The sequence below is a fragment of the Mirounga angustirostris genome, unplaced genomic scaffold, assembly GCF_029215605.1.
Source record: "Mirounga angustirostris isolate CCGP_5_RB_7025 unplaced genomic scaffold, mMirAng1.0.hap1 SCAF_2, whole genome shotgun sequence".
Classification (NCBI taxonomy): domain Eukaryota; kingdom Metazoa; phylum Chordata; class Mammalia; order Carnivora; family Phocidae; genus Mirounga; species Mirounga angustirostris.
The window spans coordinates 60,127,900-60,150,502 of NW_026991710.1; the positions used below are offsets into that span (position 1 = coordinate 60,127,900).

At 43.0% G+C, this 22,603-nt stretch overlaps 1 protein-coding gene and 2 long non-coding RNA genes across 3 annotated transcripts; 1 reads left to right on the forward strand and 2 right to left on the reverse strand.

Moving 5' to 3' along the window:
* Nucleotides 1-145: 145 nt before the first annotated feature.
* ODAPH (odontogenesis associated phosphoprotein) lies at nucleotides 146-7,594 on the forward strand. The gene is made up of 2 exons (XM_045879503.3): nucleotides 146-223; nucleotides 6,409-7,594. The coding sequence occupies exons 1-2, from the start codon at nucleotides 157-159 to the stop codon at nucleotides 6,744-6,746; spliced, it is 405 nt and encodes a 134-aa protein (XP_045735459.1). The 5' UTR covers nucleotides 146-156; the 3' UTR covers nucleotides 6,747-7,594.
* A 2,347-nt stretch (nucleotides 7,595-9,941) lies between these two features.
* LOC129045991 (uncharacterized) lies at nucleotides 9,942-12,147 on the reverse strand. The gene is made up of 3 exons (XR_008506590.2): nucleotides 12,020-12,147; nucleotides 10,589-10,673; nucleotides 9,942-10,287 (listed from the first exon to the last, which is right to left on the reverse strand). It is a non-coding gene; the product is annotated as an uncharacterized LOC129045991 (long non-coding RNA).
* Nucleotides 12,148-17,017: 4,870 nt separating this feature from the next.
* Nucleotides 17,018-19,273, reverse strand: LOC135363602 (uncharacterized). Its single transcript, XR_010409430.1, has 4 exons — nucleotides 19,055-19,273; nucleotides 18,421-18,584; nucleotides 17,448-17,499; nucleotides 17,018-17,151 (listed from the first exon to the last, which is right to left on the reverse strand). It is a non-coding gene; the product is annotated as an uncharacterized LOC135363602 (long non-coding RNA).
* Nucleotides 19,274-22,603: the final 3,330 nt, after the last annotated feature.

Below are 22,603 nucleotides of genomic sequence, written 5' to 3' on the forward strand. Positions count from 1 at the left end.
AATTTCCTTGCTGATTTCTCACCCTCACACCGCAGGCCCCATCCCTGTGGTCCACTGTGCAAATGCAAATTACCTGAATCAGGCTGCGGGTGACTCACCGACCCCCCCTTTAAAGCAACCTTGGGTCCGGGGCAGAGACTGTGCAGGGTGGAAGTCATGGCTCGCAGACTCTGCTTCTCCTACTGGCTGTTGGTCTGCTGGGTGGTGGTAACTGTGGCAGAAGGTAAGGGTTTTGTGTTTATGATCCTGTGGGTCCCTAATTAATAAGTTGTGTGAAAAGACAAGATTTGGCTCCATGACTATATCCATATCCATACATTGGAAATCATTTTGTCAGCTTCCATTAGCTTGTGTGATTAAAGGAGAAAGAAGCTAAAATTTATCATCTGAAGACCTTGATCCTACTCTCAGCCCTAACTATGTGACGTTAGACGTACTTAACCTTTCTGATATCAGTCCCCTTGTATGTGAAGTGACGGATAAGGATAATCATTATGGGGGTTATGAGGACCAAATGAGCTGTCATGCCAGAAAAGCTCTTCAAGCTTAAAACACTATACTAGTTATTACTGTTGTAGAGGTAACAATTTCCACCCTGAATTACAGCAACATCCTTCTTGTTATCCCCAGCAGCACCATAATTTACATATGGTGGCTGTTCAGTCTCTGTTTGTTAAGTGATTTAATTAATCGCAACTAGTCAGCTGAATCTTGGTGCTACTAAAGTGAGCATAGATTTCTTTCTCTAAGATTATATTAGATTCTATCTCTTCACTGCTCCTATTCTCTTTCCTTTCCCCCATGACAAAAATTCCCAGGTGTCCTGAACTTTAAAATTGGTCTGCAAACCCCTGGGGGAAGGAGAGAAAAGGCTAGGGAGGAGAGGATAACGAGGAAGGAGGGGAAAAATTGCTGGGGGACCTGGGTCTAATGTTTCACAGTTCACCTTAGTTCCAGAACTAGATACTGTTCAGGGAGGCAAGACCCAGGATCAGACCAAGTCCCTGAGGGCTCTGCAGGGGCTCAGCCAAACCCTACTCATCCCCCAACACGTTCTTTGCTCCCCTCCCCCAAGGCTGGGGGCGAGACCACCAGAGATCACCTTGCCCAACCTGTGCCCGAACTCTGGCGATCAGAGGGCGATCACACCGCCCTGTTCCCAAGACCAGACCCCCAAGCACCACCTGCGGAATGTGACATCTAAAAGAGGCTTCGTGGGGCGCCTGGGTGGCTCAGTTGGTTAAGCAACTGCCTTGGGCTCAGGTCATGATCCTGGAGTCCCTGGATCGAGTCCCGCATCGGGCTCCCTGCTCAGCAGGGAGTCTGCTTCTCCCTCTGACCCTCCCCCCTCTTGTGCTCTGTCTCTAAAATAAATAAATAAAATCTTTAAAAAAAAAATAAAAAATAAAAGAGGCTTCGTAAAATAGAACTAGCCACCTGACATCTTTCCAGAAAGTGAAGCACTCTTCAGGAACCTTTGCAAATATACAGCTGAACAAGTTCTAATGGCATTATGGGTTTGTTCGCATCTAAAAAGCACCAACTAAAAGGTGAGATTTGACTTCTGGATTTGGCTCATGCCTCCCCACCGTCCGGCAGACTGGCCTGGGAATCCTTCAAATGTAGCTTCGCTCTATCCAAGCAGCCTCGGTGCCAGTTCGCCGCTCACTTAGCCGGGCTGCGGCGCCGCCCGGTCGCGCCGTGTGCGGGTGTCCAGACTCGCCCTGTCGTCCTCTCCCTCCTCCACGGCGGCTGCGGCCGCTCCCTCTTGCGGCTCTCACCTGTTCGTTGCGATTCGGCTTCGTGTGCTGGCGTTTAAACGTCACGATGGTGTTGCCCTCGCAAAGACTTTCTTAAGCCACATAAATGAAACCTCGCAGTCTCTGTCCCTCTCTCTGTGACATCTGGGAGTTCTTACAGCCGCTTGTACATCATCCGTGACCCGTACCGCATTCTGCGCCGTAGCACAGACCCGTGTATCCGCCGCGTCTGCGCGCTTCTCGAGGCCGGCCTGGGTCTTTACCTACCGTCTCTGCATTTGCCATAGCACCTAGCACAGTAGCCTGCACGCTGGAGAAATGAGATGTGAGCACGGAACTGAAATCGTTCTTTCTCTGTAGAATTAGAGATTTGGCCAAAATAGCCAATCATTCTGTGAGTCTACAAAAGGAACTCAGTTGCAGTTATTGTGAGTAAATTCATCCTGGGAGCTATATTCCTTTCTGGTTCAACGCTGAAAGCCCATGAGAATTTTTCTACGATTCCATGAGCCATATAAAGGAAGAACTGCATACTCGAACATCATGTATAAAGATTACTTCTCTTAAAAATCAGTACTGTTCATTACAAACCATTTATTGTCTGCCCAAATAACCACAGACTACAGGTAATTGTGGTTTTTTTTAAAGAAAAGGAACTTCTCATCCTTACTTAAAAGAAAAAAAAAAGTATTAGCTATTGGTATGCTATGCATTTCATGTCTAGACTATAATAAACCCACTTAAAATTGATTTCCAAACTTCAAGCAATATTTTGGCTTGATTTTTTATTACACTCTAAGTTTAAATGTAAGTTATTATTGAAAATTTTCTGGGACTGGAATTAAGTACTCACTGAGCTTCACAAAAATCTACAGAGAGGAACCCTCAACATCTGCCTGCCCATTCATTCAATTTCTTGACTATGTCCTGAGCACCACTCTAAGCCAGGGACTGCTGTGGGTGCTAGGGACAGAGCCGTGACCAACAGAATCAACAGTCTCTGCTCTCATGCAGGTCCTGTTCTAATAACATCTGTAGGCTTTAGTCCTATCAGTAGTGTACAGATTTTATATATATAAAGTGTAACAAGATGGGCCCAAGAAAATGGGGCTTGTATTGATAGAATCTTTCCATAACATTCAAGATGAATAATAACACTAGGAAACACCTACTAAATGCACACCGTGAGTCAGACATGTTCTGAGCACTTTACATATCTTATTTCAGATAACACAAAAAGCCAATGAGATAGGGAGTATTATTTTCTTCATTTTATAAATAAGGATAAGGAAACTCAGAAAAGTTGAGGAACCTGTCAATGGTCACAGTTACTAAACGGCAGAGCTCAGGGAGCCCAGTTCTAGAGTCCATGCTTTTAAACACTATGCTCTTCTGCCGCTCAAAGTGTTTTCAATCTGCATGGAAATATTTGACCTACTTTGGTCTGATCAAGGTCGCAGAAGGGTTCTCATCTTTGGCGGCATGTCAGTATGCTACATATTGAAAAGCATTTATTTATAATGATCACATTATCCCTGAGAGGTGGAAAGACGGTAACTTTTGCAATTATAGAAACAGAGATTTCTCCCAATCAATTCAATTCCACTGCAGGCCCTAGAGATGAGGAGACAGCGGTCTACAGGATGGTCATGTGGATGTTTCAGTGGAGGAGGAATATAACCACGAATAGTAATGACATGACTGATGAGTATTCCAAAAGTGGACCCCCAGGGTGGTATGGAAATATACTGCCAAGGGCCTTAAGCCAGCCTCAGGGTAGGAAAGGCTTCCTGAGGAAATGAGGCATGAAATCTGTGTAGGAGTTAGCCAGGCAAAAAAGACAGGAAATGGTCCTTAGGCTTCTGGAACCAACTTGGTAAAAGCTCAGGACCATTGATGACTTTGCCAAGGTAGTTTTTGTGGAGTAGAGAAAGCACAGTCAGATTCCAGTAGATTAAATGTGGGGGGGAGGCATGAGAATTGAGCTGGAACTGTGTAGACTTCTCTCTGGAGAGAAATAGGAACCAAGGAAGTTCATTAGCAGATCACTGAAGTTTTCTTTCTGAAATATGAAGCTAGGTAGTCTACTTAGAAAGGTAGAGAGACTTTTGAAGAGAATTCTTCAAATGAATGAAGAAGAATGAGAATTTTGAAGAGGCTTTGAGGAGAATATCAAAGGTTTAGAAGACAGCGGGAATGGAGCAGAACAAGGAGAAACAAAGAATGGATGAGCAGTGTCAACTCAGCCAGAGTTGGAGACCATGAATGGCATCAACCTCCTTACCCAAATGTGTGGCCTTACCCTGTGACAATTTCCCAAATCAATCCCTGTGGTTCCCACATTTTACAACACTTGTGCTGGCCAATCAGTGACCTGAAATAGTCATCATGTGTCTAGTTCACCGGAAGAATGTAGTTTTATGTGGTCCTGCCCACATTCTTGGGTTGGTTACTGGGACAAGCTTGTATCTTGATCTGGAGACCTTGGAAATTCCCAGAAGGCTGAACACTGCAGGACATCCCAGAATTAGAGAAAAGCTGCCTAGCAGGTTCTAACACCCCGTAGTCAGCAGGAGGATTTGGTGAGTAGCCTCAGGTTTAAGAAATGAGATGAGCACAAGGGGTGGGTAGTTGGTTTGTTTTTAACATCTGGAATACAGCCTGAGTAGCAGAGCTCAGGCCTAGCTAAGTCTGATCTGATAACAAAAATGTCAAGATGGAGCTTAAGAATAAAGCTAGTTCGCTAAGGACTGGATTCTCATCTTACAGAGTTTTCATGTTACAAAGGTTCAGAACTGATCTGTGTAGGAGGAAAGAATGAGTGATGTGGGATTTAATCATCTTCTGTGGTTTGAAACGTCTTAATCTAGTTTTAATCATAGGATTTCAATACTCAGTAACCTGGGTGGGTATGGAAGAAAGGGTCAGTATTTCATTCAGAGTAGACACCCATTCAACTAACTTAAGAAAAGAGTAGAGTAGAGCTGGAGGTAGAGTGATTACTAAAAGGATATCTCCATGAACCTTGAGGACATCCAGGCTTCAGAGGGATCAGAATATATATATATATATTAGAATATATATATATATAAGAGAGACAAGAGACTATGTTACCACATAGTCTCTTGTCTCTCTTTTTCGGGCCTTCCCATGTTATAGCTTCTTTGGAAAGACTGGCTTCTCTACTTACTCGGCATTCAACTGGCCAAAACCTAATACTCCAGTCCCTGCCCTGCACTTTCTACTAACATCTTCCACCAACTGAGTCTCTGTTGAAATTCTCAAATGAGAATCTGATTGGTCACTGGTCAGCCAATGAATGAGCTGAGTGTCTATCAGCAGGCCAATCAGCCATAGCCAAGGATATGTAGGACCGACCTTTCCAGAGGTTGTGGGTAAAACAGAATCTCCAGAAGGAGCTATGAACACAAGCAGGCAATAGGCATATCCTATACAACCAAGAAATCTGGATTAGGTTGTTCCAAAATTAAAGGGAATCTAGCTCTTTTGAAGCACTTCAGTACTCTCAGCTTCCTGTAGGAGTTTGTTTTGTCATCGTTCACACTCAGCAGCCCATTCCAGGCCTGTATCGTAAGCCTCCAAGAAAATGAAGGAATAAGTTTCTGAAGGGAAGCTTACTATTTCACAGCCAAGTCAATTGCATGATATAGAGAAGGGTCTTCTCTCTAGAGAAGACCTTGAGACCTTGACACTTGAGCTTGATCCAAATCTCTTCTCAGAAACGAATTTCATCCTGGTTCTCAGTGCTTGTTCCCCTTCCTCTTTAGGGAATGATTTCACTGCTAGGTCCAGTGAAGCGCACCTTTGGGATTAACAGCCCTCAGGAAGGGCGGTTATTTTTATTTTCTTAACATTAACTCTTTTTCTCTACTGAATTTTCTTTATTCAGTTATAATTTATGAACAATAACATAGACAAATCTTAAAGGTACAGACTGATCACATTTTACATATACACATATATGTATGTTATATACGTACACGTGTGTAAATATAAATATGTGTGTGTGCATGTGAGTGTGTGTGTGTGTACCTCTGTATCCACGTGACAACCCTCTGGATCAAGATCTAAAGAATTCTACTTTTTCCACAAAATAAAACCTACCCTAACTGTAAATTAGTTACTTTTCTGCAATTTTTTTAACCGTAGATCAGTTTTTTCCTTGAACTTACGTAAGTGGGATCTTACAGTCTATACTCTTCTGTGTCTAACTCCTTCTGCTCAGCAGAACACCCATGGATGCCCCCGTGTTGTTGTAGTATCTCTTTCTTCTCGTGGCTTCCTTTTCATTGTGTATACACAATTTGGTTAACCATTCTCCTACTGATGGACACTTGCCCTGTTTCCAAGTTTAAGCTAATATGAATCGGGCTGCTATGAACATTCCTGAAGTAGTCTTTTGTAGATATATGCACCCGTTTCTCTTGGATACATTCCCCAGTGTGGGACTGCTGGGTCATGAGGTGTGTCATGTTTCATTCTGTTGGACCTTGGCGGTTTTTTCAAACACACTTTGAGACTTCTCTAGTTCTCTCTCCTAGTCTTTCTGCCCTGCTACCACCTAAAGGATTTCCCTTCTGCTTCTGTGATCAGGCCTGTTTCCTGACTTGCATGTTTCTCTCCGCAGGACAAAAAGAGGGAGCCACCCCTCCTGGAGGCTCACAAGATAATGGAGGTCCTACAGACTGCCAGATCTTTACGCTCAGCCCTCCACCCCCCAGGAAGAATCCAGTGACAAGGATCCAGCTTGTCACAAGGACACCCAAGTGTCCCTTTCATTTTTTTCCATGGCAAGGGCCTAGAGTCCACTTTAGGTTTCCACACAGACCTTTCCTTCCTCAGAAGTGCAACCACCGGTTTCTGTTTCGTCCATTTTTTTGGCCACACGGTCACCTTACTCCTCATTATAAATATTTTCCCAGGGGAAGACTCTGGAGAGGAAGCTCATCTGAGGAAAGCAGATAGAAAAGAGAAGCCCCAGGGGCGCCTGGGTGGCTCAGTCGTTAAGCGTCTGCCTTCTGCTCAGGTCATGATCCCAGCGTCCTGGGATCGAGTCCTACATAGGGCTCCCTGCTCGGCGGGAAGCCTGCTTCTCCCTCTCCCACTCCCCCTGCTTGTGTTCCTGCTCTCGCTGTCTCTGTCAAATAAATAAATAAAATCTTTAAAAAAAAAAAAGAAAAAAGAAAAGAGAAGCCCCAAATATGCTGAAGCAAAAGAAGCCAGTGCCTCAGAGAAGACTATAAACAGATTTCTGCTTTCTTCTTCCAAACTAAAACAACTGGACTTGAAGTACCTTAAACACCACAGACTAGAAATTGTTCTTCTTGTCAGCAGGGAAGATACCGGTTTAGAGGTTATTCAGGTTTGCAAAATGGGAGCAATAACTGCATTACCCTTATCCCCAACTTTTTAAGATCACAGGATATTGATGCAAATAAGATCCTAAAATGGGTAGTTCCAAGAATTCCTCTACATACTGAGATGCCAGAAGAATCAGCTGTCTTCTAAATTCAAGTGAAAAGCATTTAAATAAATTGATATAAACCAATGAAGACAATAATGACACCCTTTTTACTCACTGTAAATGCGCCCTGCTCTGTAAGTTTTCCAAAGTAAACTTTAAAGGAAATTGTAGAAAACTGATAGTTTTATTTTATTCTCTATTTGGCAATGGTGTAGCTGGTGGTTATTCATTTACTGTTTCACTGAGGTGTAACTGACATTACATTATATTAGTTTCAGATGTGCAATGTGATGATTCCACATTTGTATATATTGCAAAATAATCACCGCAATAAGTCCAGTTAGCAACCATTACCATACATAGTTACAATTTTTTTTCATGTGAGAACTTTCTAGATCCACTCAGTTTTCTTTTTTTTTAAGATTTTATTTTTTGACAGAGAGAGACAGCAAGAGAGGGAACACAGTGGGGGGAGTGGGAGAGGGAGAAGCAGGCTTCCCGCCGAGCAGGGAGCCCGATGTGGGGCTCGATCCCAGGACCCTGGGATCATGACCTGAGCCGAAGGCAGACACTTAACAACTGAGCCACCCAGGCGCCCCCCCACTCAGTTTTCTAACAACAACAACAACAACAAAAGAATTATAAACATTAAAGCAAAACAAACTTACAGGGAGTCTGAGAGAATACCTTGAAGATATCATAAACCAAACTACCTACCTTAAAAAACTATTTTTAACTGTAATATCTAAAGTTACTTTAATGGTGACTTTTTAAGCAACCCCCTCCTCTCTCACTGTTTCTCCCATTATCATCGTATGGATACTAGCTTAGATTACATAGTTCCCCTAAAACTTTCGACACGGGTCTAGGCCCAACAGTCTGATTAGAAGTTTACATGGATGTTTTGGTAACTCTAGAGCTCCACAGACGTAAGTTCACTCACCTATAGGAACCCAAGGGTGCAACAGAAAGAATAAATCCCACTGACTGCATTCGTTGGCTATCACTGTAGCCATTCCGTAAAATGCTGCCTCCTGCTTGTGCCGCTCCCCTTGCCTGTAACACAGAAACGGGGCTTTTGCGTATGGGGTCAGTGGTTACACCTGTCCCTCCCAGGTGCAAAAGTTGCTGCAGTGCAGGTACTTCGACAAAGGGAAAAAGGGGACACAAAGGCGTGAGGGCGCTGGGAGTGTTGCCTGGGGAATGGAGGGACCGAGAAAACCACCATGCTGTTCTGCTATATGAAAAAATAAAAAGGAAGAAAATAAATTATTTCCTTCACTCACTTCATAGCAAACTTGCTTATAAGGACAGATATTTGCTGCAAAATTACAGGCTTAAATAAAACCTGTATTTGAAATCCTTGCTAAAAAACTCGTATTTTGTAATGTATTTGCTCTCTCATTTGCTTTCTTTCTGATTAGTGGGGCATAACCAGAAAAGGACCAATCTAGGGGCACCTGGGAGGCTCAGTCGGTTGAGCATCCAACTCTTGATTTCGGCTCAGGTCATGATTTCGGGGTTGTGGGACTGAGCCCCAGGTCAGGCTCCACACTCAGCATGGAGTCTGCTTAAGATTCTTTCCCTCAGGGGCGCCTGGGTGGCTCAGTTGGTTGGGCGACTGCCTTCGGCTCAGGTCATGGTCCTGGAGTCCTGGGATCGAGTCCCGCATCGGGCTCCCTGCTCGGCGAGGAGCCTGCTTCTCCCTCTAACCCTCCCCCCTCTCAGGTACTCTCTAGCTCTCTCATTCTCGCTCTCTCAAATAAATAAATAAATCTTTAAAAAAAAAAAAAGATTCTTTCCCTCTCCCTCTGCCCCTCCCCCCACTTATGTGCAGGTGTGCTCGTTCTCTCAAATAAGTAAAATCTTTAAAAAAGAGAGGGAGGGAGGGAGGAGAGAAAGAAAGAAGGAAGGAAGGAAGGATGAAAAGGGCCAACCTTGGGCAAACTTGAAGACAGGGAAAGGCTCGTGTTTGAATCTCACCTCCCTTTCTGGACCCCTTCTCTTCCAGCATGCTCCCCACCTCCACCGCTCGCTGCTCACCTAGGCACTCCATGTGCTCACAGGGCCACCAGCTGCCCAAACGAATTTGCTTGGACGGGGCTTTCTCTCCCCAGACATTAGAACTTCTGCAATCCAAGACTCAACTACTCTGAAATGTAGTCCATGAAGACCTCATTGGTTGATAATATAAACCTCAGGAAACCAAGACAAACTGAAGCTTAGCAGCTTCAGTCCTTCACTCACTGCATCTGTTATAGAAAGCAGGCTGCTCCTGTAGGGTTTTGTAACAAGGACTGTTTTCAAAATAAGTCTGGGTATAATTGCATCATTCCTCACCCTTGAACATGCATAGAGTTGCCTATATGAGAAGTAGCCTACACCTGGAATTAAAAACACATGCCTCATGACTTTAAAAAAAAACGCATCCTTCTGCCTAATAAATTGTTCTTTAAAAATACAGTGATGGGGCGCCTGGGTGGCTCAGTTGGTTAAGCATCTGCCTTCAGCTCAGGTCATGATCCCAGGGTCCTGGAATAGAGTCCCTGCTTCAGGCTCCCTGCTCAGTAGGGAGTCTGCTTCTCCCACCCTCACTGACCCTCCCCCCATGCTCTTTTTCTCAAATAAATAAAAAAATCTTAAAAATATATATATATAGTGATGCCGGGGCATGGGCTCTGACCTCCACAGGGAGTATGCTTAGGATTTTCTCTTCCTCTCCCTCTGCCCCTCCTCCCACTCCCCCACTCCTTCCCCACCCCCAATAAATAAATAAATCTTTAAAAAAATAGTGATGCCTAGCAGGTGTATTGACTCAGGGGGAGAATACTCTTCATCACTAATACTTCAAAGTGATTTTATTTATCAGATATGTTCCTCTTCGGGGCACCTGGGTGGCTCAGTCGGTTAAGCGTCTGCCTTCGGCTCAGGTCATGATCCCGGAGTCCTGGGATCGAGTCCCACTTTGGACTCCCTGTTCAGCGGGGAGCCTGCTTCCCCACCTCCTCTGCTGCTCCCCTTGCTCGTGCTTGCTTGCTCTCTCTGTCAAATAAATAAATAAAATCTTTAAAAAATATATATGTTCCTCTTAGAATATAGGTGGTATTTGCTGCTTTTGAAGCAGTGGAAGGGTGTGATAACTGTTGCATGCATCTTTGCTTTGTGGTGTGAACAGCTATGCAAGTCTAAAGTTCCAATTATGCTAAAGAGGCATAACCTGAACCTAATCATCAGACAAACCCAGACTGAGGAACATTTACAAAACACCTGCTGTGTAATTGTTAAAAATGTAGATGTCATGGTAGACAAAGTTTAAAGGAGATTAAAGAGATATGAGGGGCACCTGGCTGGCTCAGTTGGCAGAGCATGTGACGCTGGATCTCACGGTAGTGAGTTCGAGCCCCATGTTGGGTGTAGAGGTTACTTACCTAAAATAAATAAACAAACAAACAAGATTAAAGAGACAAGATAATTATTTAATTATCTTTAATTAAACTTTAATTATTTAATTATTTAATTATCTTTAATTAAACATGTGGTCCTAGAAGTGGGAAGGAGAGGAGAGATTGCCAGAAAAGAAATTATTGGGAAAAATGGCACAATTTTAATGTGGACCATGTGTTAGGTAATAGCCTTTGTCAGTGTTAAATTTTCTGAATTTGACAATTATGTAAGAGAACATTCTTACATAAAAACATGAAGTATTTGAAGGTAAAGGAGTATGATTTCTGCAACTAAATCTCAAATTATTCAGGAGGCAGCCAAACCAGGAGAGGAAGAACACGCAGGCTGCATGGGGTTCGCTACTGAGTGATTGGTTTGTGGCACATTAAAACGCTGGGGTTTGCTAAGCTCCTGATTAACAATGGAAAATTTTCTGTTCTCTTTCAGAGAGCTGACTTATTTTATAAATGTTACCTTTTGGCATCCGGAAACTCACTCGAGGAGGCGTGTTAGTTTGCCAGCTCCACTATCACGAAATGCCACCGCCTGGGAGGCTTAAGCAACGTGAATTTACTTTCTCACCGTTCTGGAGGCTGGAAGGCCGGGATCAAGGTGCCAAGAGGATAGGCTTCCTCTGAGGCCTCTCTCCTCGGCTTGCAGATGGCTGCCCTCTGCTGTCTCTTCACATGGTCTTTCCTCATGCCTCGTGTCTTTCCCGTGTACGCAAATTTTCTCTTTTTTTTTTTTTTTTAAGATTTTATTTGTCAGAGAGAACAAATAAGCAGGGAAAGTGGCAGAGGCAGAGGGAGAAGCAGACTCCCCGCCAAGCAGAGAGCCCAATGTGGGGCTCGATCCCAGGACCCTGGGATCATGACCTGAGCCGAAGGCAGACGCTTAACTGACTGAGCCACCCAGGTGTCCCCAAATTTTCTCTTCTTAATAAGGATACCAATCAGATTGGATTGGGGCCCACTCTAAAGTCCTCATTTTAACTTAAATCACTTCTCTAAAGGCCCTATCTCCAAACAGAGTCACAGTCTGAGGTACTGGGGGTTAGCACTTCAACATATGAATGTCAGGGGATAAATTCAGCCCCTACAGGAGGTATCCAATTTTGATAACAGTTAACTACTAAACTCCCAGAACAGCTGCATGATCTAGAGAAAGCTGGCTTTGATTCTAAAGAGTATTACAATGCTCAAGCACTTTTAGACATAAAGAAAAAGAGAGAGAGAATCAGCACTTTCCTGTTTTAAGCACAGAGCATATATTTGACTTATTTTTATGATAAAATATAAGTAAATATCAGGTTCCTACTAGAACCTCCAACCTTGTTCTAAACAGCAGAGAGACGAAGGAACCCAGGACGGGAGGTCTGTTGCAAGAGGAGACACAGCTGAAGCAATGTACTGGGGCCGTAAGTTGTATAGACCTCAGCAAGTCCTAGGGTCAGCCAAGTAAATCCGCCGAGTCATCGTGAAAGAGCTCTAAACTGGAAGCACAAAGTCCATCCACAGTAGAATGGCTGGATAAATTGTTATTGTATTGTATACCGCACAGCAAGGCAAAACCATGGATTACGGCTTCACACAACAACATAAATGAATCTCACAAGTTCATGTTGAGTGAAAGAAGTCAAAGGTAAGAGGGAGCCTGCTGGGAGCTGGAAATATTCCAGGTCTGTACATTTATGAAGATTCATCAAGCTCTATGCTTAAGGTTTATGTATCTTACTATAGGTAAGTTATCACTTAAAAATCTTTAGTGCTGTAGTGTAAAGGAAATCTGTAAATATATGCTAATTATAATTGTAGATTTATCAAACAAGCATGCAAATATTCTATTGACTGGTAGTTGGCAAGGTTATATAAAATAATACTTAACTGATAAGTCAGACAAAGAAAGACAAATACTGGGGCGCCTGGGTGGCTCAGTCAGTTAAGCGTCTGCCTTCGGCTCAGATCATGATCCCAGGGTCCTGGGATCGAATCCCACATTGGGCTCCCTGCTCAGTGGGGAGCCTGCTTCTCCTTCTCCCTCTGCTGCTCCCCCTACTTGTGCTCTTCCTCTCTCTCTCTGTCAAATACATAAATAAAAATCTTCAAAAAAAAAAGACAAATACTGTATAATATCACTTATATGTGGAATCTAGAAAAGCTAAACTCTGAGACACGGAGAGTAGAGTGGTGGTTACCAGGGGCTGAGGGTAACCTGGGAAATGGGGAAATACTGGTCAAACTTACAGTCATAAGATTAATACGTTCTGAGCATCTAACATGCAGTATGGTGTTTATAGTTAATAATACTGTATTATAGACTTGAAAGTCGCCAAGAGAGTAGATCTTAAATAATCTCACCACGAAAACCGAACTGGTAATTATGTGACAGGATGGAGATGTTAACAAACACGACAGTGGTAATCATACCACAATATGTAAGTATGTCAAATCACCATGTTGTACACCTTAAATTTACACAGTGATAGATGTCAATTGTTTCTCAATAAATTGGGGGGGAGCAATATTTCACTGGAACATCAGCTCATAACAGTAAGCAGAAGACTGCATAGTATGTACCAATAAGCGTTTATCTTTCCCAGCTAAGGCAAATTTAAACCAGAGTAGTTTGAATAGCCTCAAATATAACCCTATACTTCATACAGTTGGTGAGCCAAAGAACGACACAAAGAGATTAATACACATTCCAAACAGAAAATATCTCTCACAATTTCAACATTGGAAATGTACAATAAGTGGGGCACCTGGGTGGCTCAGTCGTTAAGCGTCTGCTTTCGGCTCAGGTTATGATCCCGGGGTCCTGGGATCGAGCCCCGCATCGGGCTCCCTGCTCGGCGGGAAGCCTGCTTCTCCCTCTCCCACTCCCCCTGCTTGTGTTCTCACTCTTGCTGTCTCTCTCCATCAAATAAATAAAAATCTTTAAAAAAAGGAAATGTACGATAAGCATTATTACTACGACAGTAGCAGTTCAATGATTTGTACAGAAGGAACCATAACAAAGTGTTAGATCTGAAACCCCCTGACACAGATGTCAGGTCCTTACAGTGACCTACGTATGACCTGGCCTCCCCCTCCCCATCCTCAGGCCCTCTCGCTCTGACCTCATCTCCTACTATTCTCTTCCTTTCTCACTCCACTCAGACACACAGCATTCCTCGCCGATCCTCAAACAAACCAAACACACTCCCTCCTCAGGGTTCTACGCTTGCTGGTGCCTCCTTCGGCAATGCCCCAGATATCCGCATTCTCCACCGGGGTCCTTCCCTCACTTCTTTCAGGACATTCATAAAATACCACCTCTCCTTTCCCTGGCAACCCAATCTAAATATGCAGGCACAGATGCTCTTCCTCACCCAGTTCCCAGCTGTGTTTCTATCCCTAGCATGTATCACATTCAATTACTCTAAATGTATTCCTAGTTATCTTTTTATTATTTGTCTTTCATATCAGAAAATAAGTTCCTTAAAGGCAGTGATTTGTACCTATTGCGTTCACTCCCTTATGTCCAGGACTTAAAACAATACCTGCATATAGTAGGGACGCAATAAATATTTGTTAATGAACTTTTAAACTTCCTGATATTCAACCCCTAATTGCTTCCAAATCAGTTTCCACATATCAGGAGAACCTCAGGATTTTAAAATCTCTAGAAAAAAGGAATTCCTATTGAGGAGCAGAAAATAAGGCACATACATTCCTCTCAAAAAAAAAAAAATTACTGCCACCCATGCATATCTTTGACCTTCTTTTAGGAATTTTAACATGAATATTCCTCTGTTTCACTGCATATAACATTTCTCTCTTTTGGTAGTTTGCTCGAGAACAGGTCGGAATGGCAACCAGAGATAGAGAATCCACCAATTTAATTGCTCACTCATTTTGTAATTTTTTTCAGGCTTTTACTAGCAACATCTATATCTTAAAAAAAAAAAAAAATCTGAGTCCAGTCCTCTTTGTAAAGTTTTCCTCCATGCTAAGGCAAGACATATAGGTTTCCTGGGAGGACTAATTATCTGAGATGTCTCTTCAAACTGTTATTCTTTAAATCTCTGTTCACCAGGCAAGAGAAACTGATTTTCTGGCAACAAAATTAATAACACATCTTCGTTCATGTTCTAAACAGAAGGCTTATTACATGTTCTGTACATAGTAAATTCTTTAATTTCTTTAGAAAGGTCTTTTAGAGGCGAGGGGGTGGGGGGGAAGGGTGAGCCTGGTGATGGGTATTGAGGAGGGCACGTTCTGCATGGAGCACTGGGTGTTATACGCAAACAATGAATCATGGAATGCTACATCAAAAACTAACGATGTACTGTATGGTGACTAACATAACGTAATAAAATAAAAAATAATAAATAAAATTATTATCATAAAAAAAATTTCCTTCACTTGCCAACCTTCATTCAGAATAGAGGTAGAGTTCATACAGTAATTATAATAAAATTGTGTTCAAAATGTGTTTGAAAGTTCCGCTCCCATATTGGCAAAGCATTTCTTGTTTTCTATAGTTCCTTTTCAGTTTTGCTCGGTGATACTTTTCTCAAATCATCATGTGGAGAAGTACATTAAGGGCTTGAGTTTTAGAGACAAAATGGATCGCTTATTTCCCCTCAACAACATGCTCTACGCTATTTCAAATTCCGAGTTCCGGTGGACTGCCGGCCGACGTCCACATACCAGCCCGCGGACACCAAGGTCGCAAGTGCCTGGGCTGTCCCAGGCAAACGGCCCAGGCCACACGCCAACAGAAACAGCCAGTGTCAGCGCAGACCGTCAAACTTCCATTCATCGTGAGCATCGGCTTACATTCTGCTGCTTGTACAGAAACCGCACGCGAGAATCATGCTTCCAGTGACTCACAAAATGTCCCGAGCCCTCTTTGGATTAGCACTCTTGGAAGGGGCCGGATCGGAACCTCCTGCAGCTCTGCTTTTGCTCTTCTGCTCACATTGCATCACCGCGAGGCAAACTTCCTTTCATAATTCTCCAACTACCTTTTCTTTTACTCGGGATTGTCGGTGAAGTCCCCAAGCTTTCCCCACCCAACCCGGACTCCCGCCAGCCTAGCCCTCCTCCAGCCACCGCTTCTGCCTTCTGACCTCTGAGTCACTAGCCACCTGACCTCAAGGCAGCGCGGACGCAATCTCAGAGACCAGGGCCATCTGCGCAGGTCCCTTCTGCTCCCCTGGTGCTTCTTAAACCCCTGGGACGGGATCCACCGGAGTGTTTAACTATCAATGTCCACTAGAGGGCGCCACTCCGCGGGTTGTACCCTGTGACGGACCTTGGATCACAGTTCTCCCTTGCCACCCCTTCGGTTCAAATAGATTAGGAACTCATCAACACTGAGCCCTTAAAATGGAAAAAGACCATGGGCAGAAGGAGCGGATCATACCCCTCAGGTGAAGTTCATCTCTGGTTTTAGTACTTTGGCCCTTGTGGAGGAGATGGCTTACAGGGCGTGCTGAGTACAGTGAGTGGGGCTTTACTGCCACCTCCTGGATCATGGCGTGGCAGCACTGGGCTACCCGGGGCAGAGCCAAAGGAGTGGGCTGTCATCTTAGTGACAAGGATTTAAAGCCAACTGTAGCAACCCCCAAGCTCAGAATTTTCACAATTCTTAAATAATTCCTGTCCGCCCAAACAGAACTGACTTCTCCTTCAACCTCTACCCGAGAAGGGAGAAGTGCTTATCTCTTACCGATTTATTTTTTCTCAGAACCCAGCAAAAGAATGAGAACATGACCACCTTATTTAAAAAGACAAGTGTATTTAAAAATACTTTCTGCTGGCTAGCACTGTGGAAGACAAGCATGGCGGTTCCTCAAAAAATTAAAAAGAACTACCATGGGCGCCTGGGTGGCTCAGTTGGTTAAGCGACTGCCTTCGGCTCAGGTCATGATCCTGGAGTCCCTGGATCGAGTCCCGCATCGGGCTCCCTGCTAGGCAGGGAGTCTGCTTCTTCCTCTGACCCTCCCCCCTCTCATGTGCTCTCTCTCATTCTCTCTCTCTCAAATAAATAAATAAAATCTTAAAAAAAAAAAGAGAGAGAGAACTACCATATGATCCAGTAATTCCACTACTGGATATTTACCCAAAAAATACAAAAACACTAATTCAAAGGGATACATGCACCCCAATGTTTATTGCAAGCATTATTTATTTACAATAGCCAAATTATGGAAGCAACTTAAGTGTCCATCAATAAATGAATAGATAAAGAAGATATGGTGTATATATACATAATGGAATATTATTCAGCCATAAAAAGAATGAAATCTTGCAGGGGTGCCTGGGTGACTCAGTCGATGGGCGTCTACCTCCGGCTCAGGTCATGGTCCCAAGCTCCTGGGATCCAGCCCCGTATTGGGCTCCCTGCTTGGTGAGCCTGCTTCTCCCTTTCCCTCTGCTGCTCCCCCCGCTTGTGTGCTCTCTCTCTCTCTGTCTGTCAAATAAATAAATAAAATCTTTAAAAAAAAAAAAAGAATGAAATCTTGCCATTTGCAACAACATGGATGGATCTAGAGAGTAGCATTAGCTAAGCGAAATAAGCCAGTCAGAGAAAGACAAATACCATACGCTTTCACTCATATGTGGAATTAAAAAAAAACAAAACAAATGAACGGAGAGGGGAGAAACAAACCAAAAAACAGACCCTAAAATAGAGAACCAACAGAGGATTGCTAGAAGGGAAGGGGGAGGGTGGATGAAATAGATAAAGGGGATTAAGAGTGCACTTACCTTGATGAGCACTGAGTAATACATAGAAGTGCTGAATCACTATATTGTACACCTGAAATGAATATAACACTGTATGGTAACTACATGGAATTAAAATAACATTTAAAAAATAAACAAATACATTCTGCTGGCTGGGTTACATTTCCCAGTACAAAATAATTTTGATCTAAAATATAGCTTGAGGGGCACCTGGGTGGCTCAGTCCGTTGAGCATCTGACTTGATTTCAGCTTAGGTCATGATCTCGGGGTCTGGGGATCAAGTCCTGTGTTGGGCTCCCCACTCGGCTCAGAGTCTGCTTGCCCCTGTCCTTCTGCTCCTACCCCTGCTCTCTCTCTCTCAAATAAATAAATATAAAATATAGCTTGAGCCAAATTATATTATCTAAATCTGGTGCTTGCCTTTGTTTTCAGTAGATAGGAAAAACATTTATAAAGGAAAATCTCCAAAACTCAAGCTATAATCTACCTTCTTTTAAAGACCTTTAATATCTTTCATTTACAGGAGGAACCCAAATGACTGATAAATATAAAAGAAAAAATACATAAAAATACATGTAACTGGGGTGCCTGGGTGGCTCAGTCGCTTAGGCGTCTGCCTTCAGCTCAGGTCATGATCCCAGGGTTCTGGGATCGAGCCCACATCGGGCTCCTGGCTCAGTGGAGAGTCTGCTTCTCCCTCTGCCCCTCCCCCTGCTTGTGCGCTTGCTTTCTCACTCTCTCTCTGTCAAATAAATAAATAAAATCTTAAAAAAAAAAATACATGTAACTTCAGTAGTAAACAAGAAAATGTAAACTAAAGCAAGATAATTTTCACCCATCAGACTGGTCAAAATGGAATTATTAGTAATATCTAATATGGTCTGGGTGTGGGGAAATAGATTTTCTTACACACTGTGGGTATAAATATACACTGGTACAGCATTTTTGGAATACAGTTTGGCAGAATCAGTCAAAATCTAAAGTGAAGCATACCTGGGGCACCTGGGTGGCTCAATGGGTTAAGCGTCTGACTCTTGGTTTTGGCTCAGGTCTTGATCTCCGGTCATGAGATCGAGCCCTGTGTTGGGCTCCGTGCATAGCAGGAGTCTGCTTGGATATTCTCTTCCTCTGCCCCTTCCCCTACTTGTGCTCTCTCTCTAAAATAAATAAATAAATCTTCAAAAAATAAAAATAAAGCATGCCTGGGTGGTTCAGTCAGTTGAGCTGCCTTTGGCTCAGGTCGTGATCCAGGGGTCCTGGGATGGAGCCCCACGTTGGGCTCCCTGCTCAGTGGGGAGTCTGCTTCTCCCTCTACCCTTCCTCCCTGGTGGTGATCTCTCTCCCTCCCACACTCAAATAAATGAATAAAATCTTTAAAAATAATTAAAATAATTAAAATAAAATGAAGCATAACTTTTGCCACTTCAACTGTCCATCTCTGGTGAGCATTGTGATTTTTTTCTCCAGCATCCTTTCCACATATATTTCCCTAGCTTTGTAGAAGCCAGGTGGTACCACAGGTAAACTTCATTGGCCTAAACCAATCAGCACCATCCTGTTTCCTTTTGCTCCCATTATTAATTCCGACAAAGGAATTTAACAAAGGCCCAAGCCAATAAGTACATACCATTCCCTTGGCTACAGTGCTTGATTCACAGTGAGCAATATCCAAATTCAGCTTAGGATGAAGTGAAGTTTTGTCTGAAGGCTAGAGAAACACACGTCCTCCTCCATAAGTGAATGAAGAAGCACGTGGCTCCGGGAGTCAAATCTCCCAAACTGTATATTATCTAAACAAAAATTTAAAAATTCATTCCAGATCTAAAGAATCATACTCCTGTACTTAACAAACACATATGTCTCTACCATTTATTGAGTGATGCTGCGCACGTTCCTTAAACCTCCTAAGCCAAGTACCTTGCCTATAAAATATGATTTACATTCTTTCCTTTGTAGGATTATTATTACTATTGTCACAAAGAAATCACTGTGTTAGGGGCACCTGGATGGCTCAGACAGAAAAGCATGTGACTCCTGATCTTGGGGTTGTGAGTTTGAGCCCTATGTTGAGTGTAGAGATTACTTAAAGAAGGGGTGGGAGGAGAGGAGGGAGGAGGAGGAGGAGGGAGGAGAAGAAATCAATGTGTGAGATGGTGTGGAACTGAAATAGATAAATAACTTATGATTCCCAATCTTTAGAGACACAGACAATTTAGTGGGGGTGGTGACACTGGATTATTGTTCTTGCCCATGTGACTTCAGAATCAGGGCCTGACTCTTCTGGAGGGTCTAGGAACAACTTAATTAACAGCTTTTCTACTAAAAAATATATATAGTGGGGGCAGGAGGAGGACAGATAGTAGGTATACATGTAAGCAAAAGGAATGATGATCCAAGGAAGAGGCTAAAAACACGTTGGGGAGGGAAGTGGCCAATTAGAACACTATTGTCATGGGGTGGAGGGAGAGTTTTCAATTCTAGCAGCTACATTAATAGAGATCATTTTCTAGATCTAGAGACATGGAGATAGCCAAATGGAAATTAACTGACAAAAAAACCTAATGCTCTTGACTGATAGGAGATCCTCGCATGAACTAGGGACAGAAAAACATGCTGAATTAAGATATTTTTGTTTCGTTTCCCTTATTCTTTCTTATTTTAATTCATGTTAACCAATAATACATTTTCTAAAATTTTGCTAGAACCTTCCTCACTTCTACAGGAGATGACCCTGCATGCCAAAGTAGAACATAAAGGATTGAATGAGACTATGCAATGGGGGGGAAATAAAATTTCACTGAAAGCAAAAGAAAATGATATTTTGTGGATGGGCTGGTAGGGAAAATTTTCTCAGTGTTTATACATTCAACATTAGATATCCACAAACATCGATAAACACAAAGCTCTAAATCACAAGTTACTTACAAGTGTTGGGGCGCCTGGGTGGCTCAGTCGTTAAGCGCCTGCCTTCAGCTCAGGTCATGATCCCAGCGTTCTGGGATAGAGCCCCTCATCAGGCTCCCCGCTCGGCGGGAAGCCTGCCTCTCCCCCCTCCACTCCCCCTGCCTGTGCTCCTCTCTCACTGTGTCTCTCTCTGTCAAATAAATAGATAAAATCTAAAAAAAAAAAAAAAAACAAGTGCTGACAAGTGATGTCAAGGTTTGTGGTAAGATACTTCTCCAAAGGACATGTTAAGAAACAAAATGTATGTTAACTACAGTTTAAATTTTTCTCATGTCTGAAGCTATCAAGAGGAAAAATAAGGCCCTCAAAAAGCAGTGAATGAAAAACATAATTTTTCATTCACATAGAGGAGTGTTAAGAGTCCATTACTAATGTAAAAACACAACACAAAACAATAAAGAAAAATCCATTTAGTCCAATTAATGAGGACCAGCCTTAAAGCCTTAGGAGCAGTGACCCTGCTGTTTCTAATTCCCTGCCAGTGGTTCATTTATATTGAGGAGGGCTTAGAAAACAAGTCAATCACATTTTTCAGTCTAGTCTGATTCAGAGTTCACTACAGATTGAGACTTCTACTGTCGCACAACTCAGATAAAAGAACCAATAATGAGCAGCGCCGGGGTGGCTCAGTTGTTAAGCGTCTGCCTTCGGCCCAGGTCATGATCCCGGGGTCCTGGGACCGAGTCCCACATCGGGCTCCCTGCTCCCCGGGAAGCCTGCTTCTCCCTCTCCCATTCCCCCTGCTTGTGTTCCCTCTCTTGCTGTGTCTCTCTCTGTCAAATAAATAAAATCTTTAAAAAAAAAAAAAAAAAGAACCAATAATGAGAGAGTCACATAAGGAAACCCATCTTCTTTGTTTCCATTTCAATAGGAAGTCAGCTATTCCAAACAAGCAAGGGATTCTCAGTCAGGAGACCCAAGTTCTAAGCCTCAGTCTGTCACAACTTTGACCAGGTAGTCTTTACAAGACATGTTTCTTTATGACCACGCTGCTTGTATCATGTGCTGTACAGGAAAATTAACTCAGCAACACCCCCAAAACAAATAATCTGATTAAAATGAGAAGACATGAACAGACATTTCTCCAAAGAAGACATCCAGATGGCCAACAGACACATGAAAAGATACTCAACATCACTCATCATCAGGGAAATGCAAATCAAAACTACAACAAGATATCACCTCAAACATATCGGCAAAGATATGGAGAAGGAACCCTCATGCACTGTTGGTGGGAATGCAAACTGATGTAGCCACTGTGGAAAACAGTATGAAGTTTCCTCAGAAAATTAAACCCAGAACTACCATATGATCCAGTAATTCCACTACTGGATAGTGGAATACAAATATACTAATTGTATTGAATACAATACAAAGAATACAAAAATACTAATTCAAAAAGATACATGCGCCCCTTTGTTTATAGCAGCATTATTTACAATAGCCAAATTATGGAAGCAGCACAAGTGTCCATCTATAGATGAATGGGTAAAGAAGTGGTATATATATATACAAATGGAATATTATTCAGCCATTAAAAAGAATGAAATCTTGCCATTTGTAACAACATGGATGGATCTAGAGAGTAGCATTAGCTAAGAGAAATAAGCCAGTCAGAGACAAATACCATATGATTTCACTCATGTGGAATTTAAGAAACAGAACAAACAAACAAAGGGGAAAAAAAGACAAGCCAAAAAAAACCCCTTTTTTTTTAAAGATTTTTTTATTTATTTATTTGAGAGAGCGAGAATGAGAGAGAGAGAGCATATGAGAGGGAGGAGGGTCAGAGGGAGAAGCAGACTCCCTGCTGAGCAGGGAGCCCAATGCAGGACTCGATCCCGGGACTCCAGGATCATGACCTGAGCCGAAGGCAGTCGCTTAACCAACTGAGCCACCCAGGCGCCCAAAACCCCCCCTTTTTTTTTAAAGGTTTTATTTATTTGTTAGAGAGAGAGAGAGAACAGGTGGGAGGAGGGGCAGGAGAGGGTGAAGTAGACTTCCCACTAAGCAGGGAGCCTGATATGGGGCTCGATCCCAGGATCCCGAGATCATGACCTGAGCCGAAAGCAGACGCTTAACCGAATGAGCCACGCTGGTGCCTCAAAACAGACCCTTAAATAGAGAGCAAATAGAGGGTTACCAGAGGGGAGGTAGGTGGGAGGATGGGAGAAATAGGTGACGGGGATTAAGAGTACACTTACCATGTACT